Consider the following 3,445-nt stretch of genomic DNA (forward strand, 5'->3'; position numbering starts at 1 on the left):
TCTCGATCTGCTGACCTCGTGATCCGCCCGTCTCGGCCTCCCAAAGTGCTGGGATTACAGGCTTGAGCCACCGCGCCCGGCCGTAAAATGTTAAAATAAGAACCAGCTTCAACATTTTTGAACCTGAATATATTTGTTCTTAGCGGGTATTCATTATATTTGAAAGGAAGTGTGAGCAGCCTAGGAGATAAAGTTTTACTGGCGTTAAAATTTTACTTGCGCCATAACAAGTATTCAGTCGGGATATGAAAGCAACTTCATAATTAACCTGCAACAGAAGTAGCAAGACTGCTTACCTATCATCCTGCCGCTGATGCTCTTCTGCAGTTCCTTGAAGAGAGGATACAGCTGCTTCCTTACTGTTTTCAAGGTTTCTTCTAGGAAGTCTGTGAAGCTGGACCATGTCTGTAGCTTTGCTTCGCAGAAATAAATGGAAGAGGGGGCTTTTCCCCATTGGCATCCCAGCCAATCACTAAGAACTGACAAGATTTTCTTCTATTATTGCAGGCGTGAGCTCAGATGAAAGAATTCTACGTCTTGTTTAAAGTACAACAAAAACTTAGTTGCATTTGTATTGACTCTATTATCGTTTCTCATTAGAAGACTAAGACAAACACCCATCCTCTGTTTTCAAAGGTAAAATTAGAAACTCAAAAAGGATTCAATGAATCATTTCAAATGCATCTCTACTCTTTGATAGCTGAGGCTGACGTATTCCATTCAAAGTTAAAAAAAAAAACAAACAGCTGCTGGATTGTGCATTGGGAAGCTGAGAAGTCATCTAAGGAAGAATGCATTGCTTTATCTTTCCAGTTTACAAGTGAAAACACAAGGAATCCCACACTACACGGCTTCCCCATCAGGCCACTGAAAGTCAACCCTGTCATAGCCAAATCCTTATCTTTCTTAAATTATGTCAAACTGCTACCTCGCTCTACAAATCTGTCTACAGGACTATAGCAGATGCTTAAAGAAAGTTTCTCTTCTTAAAAAACAATTACTGGATGATGCACTGGTATGTTAAATTTGATTTTCTGTCCTGAGTGGATACATAGCCTTACTTGCTTTGTTTCCTCTCCTGTTACTGATAGACATGTAGAAAGCTTCACAACATGTTTTTGTTTTTGTTTGAGACCGAGTCTTGCTTTGTTACCCAGGCTGGAGTATAGGGGCGCGACCTCGGCTCACTGCAACCTCCGCCTCCCAGGTTCAAGCAATTCTTGTGCCTCAGTCTCCCAAGTAGCTGGGATTATAGATGCATGCCACTACTGCCTGGCTAATTTTTGTATTTTTAGTAGAGACGAGGTTTCACCATGTTGGCCAGGCTGGTCTCTAACTCCTGAGCTCGTGATGCTCCTGCCTGGGCCTCCCAAAGCGCTTGGATTACAGGTGTGAGCCACTGCGCCCAGCCACAACATACTTTTTTTTTTTTTTTTAAATAAGGAGAATGAGAACAAAAGAGGGAAAAGGAGGATGAATAGGAGGAAGGAAGGGCAGAGGAGGAGAAAAAGAAGAAAACCTGTTCCCAGCCAGATGTGGTGGGTCACGCCTGTAATCCCAGCACTTTGGGAGGCCGAGGTGGGTGGATCACAAGGTCAAGAGATCGAGACCATCCAGGCCAACATGGTGAACCCCATCTTCACTAAAAATACAAAAATTAGCTGGGCATGGTGGCGGGCGCCTGTAGTCCCAGCCACTCAGGAGGCTGAGGCAGGAGAACCGCCTGAACCCAGGAGGCAGAGGTTGCAGTGAGCCAAGATCGAGACCGTGCCATTGCACTCCAGCCTGGCGACACAGCAAGACTCTGTCTCAAAAAAAAAAAGAAGAAAGAAAGAAAGAAGGAAAGAAAGAAGGAAGGAAGGAAGGAAGGAAGGAAGGAAGGAAGGAAGGAAGGAAGGAAGGAAGGAAGGAAAGAAAGAAAGAAAAAAAGAAAGAAAGAAAACCTGTTCCCTATTACCAGCAACAGTGTTCATAGCCTGCTGGGCTCTGCTAGGCCAGTTCCTCTCTCCACAGAGCCAAATATGCTATCATTTGGTGATGTTGCTATATTAACTAAAATTAGCAAGTGACCTCTGCTTCAAAACTATATTAGGTCAATGCACTTTTGTTTTATCTATAAAGAATCTTTTCCCTTACCAGTTTCACAATTGTGCCAGTTTTCCCAAGTTCTAAAAGGCCCTTGGCATTTAGGAGTAGAGAAGCAATGCTTTATATAGTTTGCATCACTCTCAGCCCTACTTGATAGGAATCAAGGGTGTTTTAAAGTGGAAAATGACTGGCGTCAGTGTAACAAAGCAATTTGACTCTCTTGTTGGTCAGCCCATGTTACATTTTAATCTAAATTTGCAGCTTTAGTGCCTAAATGAAAGTTTGCTTTCAGGTGTATTTTCTCTGATTGTTTTTCCTCTCAGATAATTCTACTGTAATGGAAACTAAGCCAGCCTCTTTGCCATCTCTTCGTAGCTACAATTTATTTTTCCAAATAAAACCATATTGACTATATTTTACCAAGAAAAGTTATTCTTTGTACTTATTATTTTTCTAGATCAGCAACTTTGCTTAATTGTTAAAGATTATGTTTTCAACAGAGTTTTTGTAAATGATGGTTTGGGGCAAATATGTACAATAAATAATTCTCTTCTAAGCAAATGACTGAATGATGTGAGATTACCCAGTTTGGGAAGTAATAGCGTTCCTTCAGGGGAGGAATTAAAGAGAGTAATGGATATCAGCCATACCAGTACTATTAACTGGATTTTGTCTTTTGATGATCCTGGAGTTGGCTTGTGTTATTGGACATGGCACTCAGTTCCCATAACACTTACTGTGCTGGTAAGAGCCAGTTGCAATCCCAGTGGGGGCCGTAAAGAATGTGCCAGTTAGTTGAGACAGCTGGGAAAGAACTTCAGTTCCTGCCTCTGCGTAGTCAAAAATACTTTTGTTAGTTTACTCATATGTTTTGCCATGGAAGATGATATAACTTGGATATTTGTTCCCTCCAAATCTCATGCTGAAATCTAATCCCCAGCGTTGGAGGTGGGGCCTGGCAGGAGGTATCTGGATCATGGGGGCAGATCCCTCATGAATGGCTAGTGCCATCCCCTTAGTGATGAGTGAGCTCTCACTCTGAGTTCACACAAGATCTGGTTGTTTAAAAGTGTGTGGCACCTCCTCCCTCTCTCTTGTTCCCGCTCTTGCCATGTGACACACCAGCTGCCCCTTCACCTTCTGCCGTGATTATAAGCTCCCCGAGGCCCTCAGAAGACGCCAAGCTGATGCCAGTGGCATGCTTCCTATACAGCTTGGAGAACCACGAAGTAATTAAACCTCTTTTCTTTATAAATTACCCACCCTCGCCGGGCGCGGTGGCTCAAGCCTGTAATCCCAGCACTTTGGGAGGCCGAGACGGGCGGATCACGAGGTCAGGAGATCGAGACCATCCTGG

At 43.3% G+C, this 3,445-nt stretch overlaps 1 protein-coding gene across 1 annotated transcript in view; it reads right to left on the reverse strand.

Annotated features, from left to right (window-relative positions):
* ECT2L (epithelial cell transforming 2 like) overlaps window positions 1–3,445 on the reverse strand; it is a 107,531-nt gene that overhangs the window by 38,010 nt on the left and 66,076 nt on the right. The window contains exons 9-10 of the mRNA XM_011962176.1: window positions 2,826–2,918; window positions 297–479 (exon numbers count right to left, since the gene is read on the reverse strand). Coding sequence (XP_011817566.1) covers window positions 297–479; window positions 2,826–2,918 — 276 coding nt within the window. The remainder of the gene's footprint in view (window positions 1–296; window positions 480–2,825; window positions 2,919–3,445) is intronic.

Source organism: Colobus angolensis, unplaced genomic scaffold, assembly GCF_000951035.1.
Source record: "Colobus angolensis palliatus isolate OR3802 unplaced genomic scaffold, Cang.pa_1.0 Scaffold58, whole genome shotgun sequence".
NCBI lineage: Eukaryota > Metazoa > Chordata > Mammalia > Primates > Cercopithecidae > Colobus > Colobus angolensis.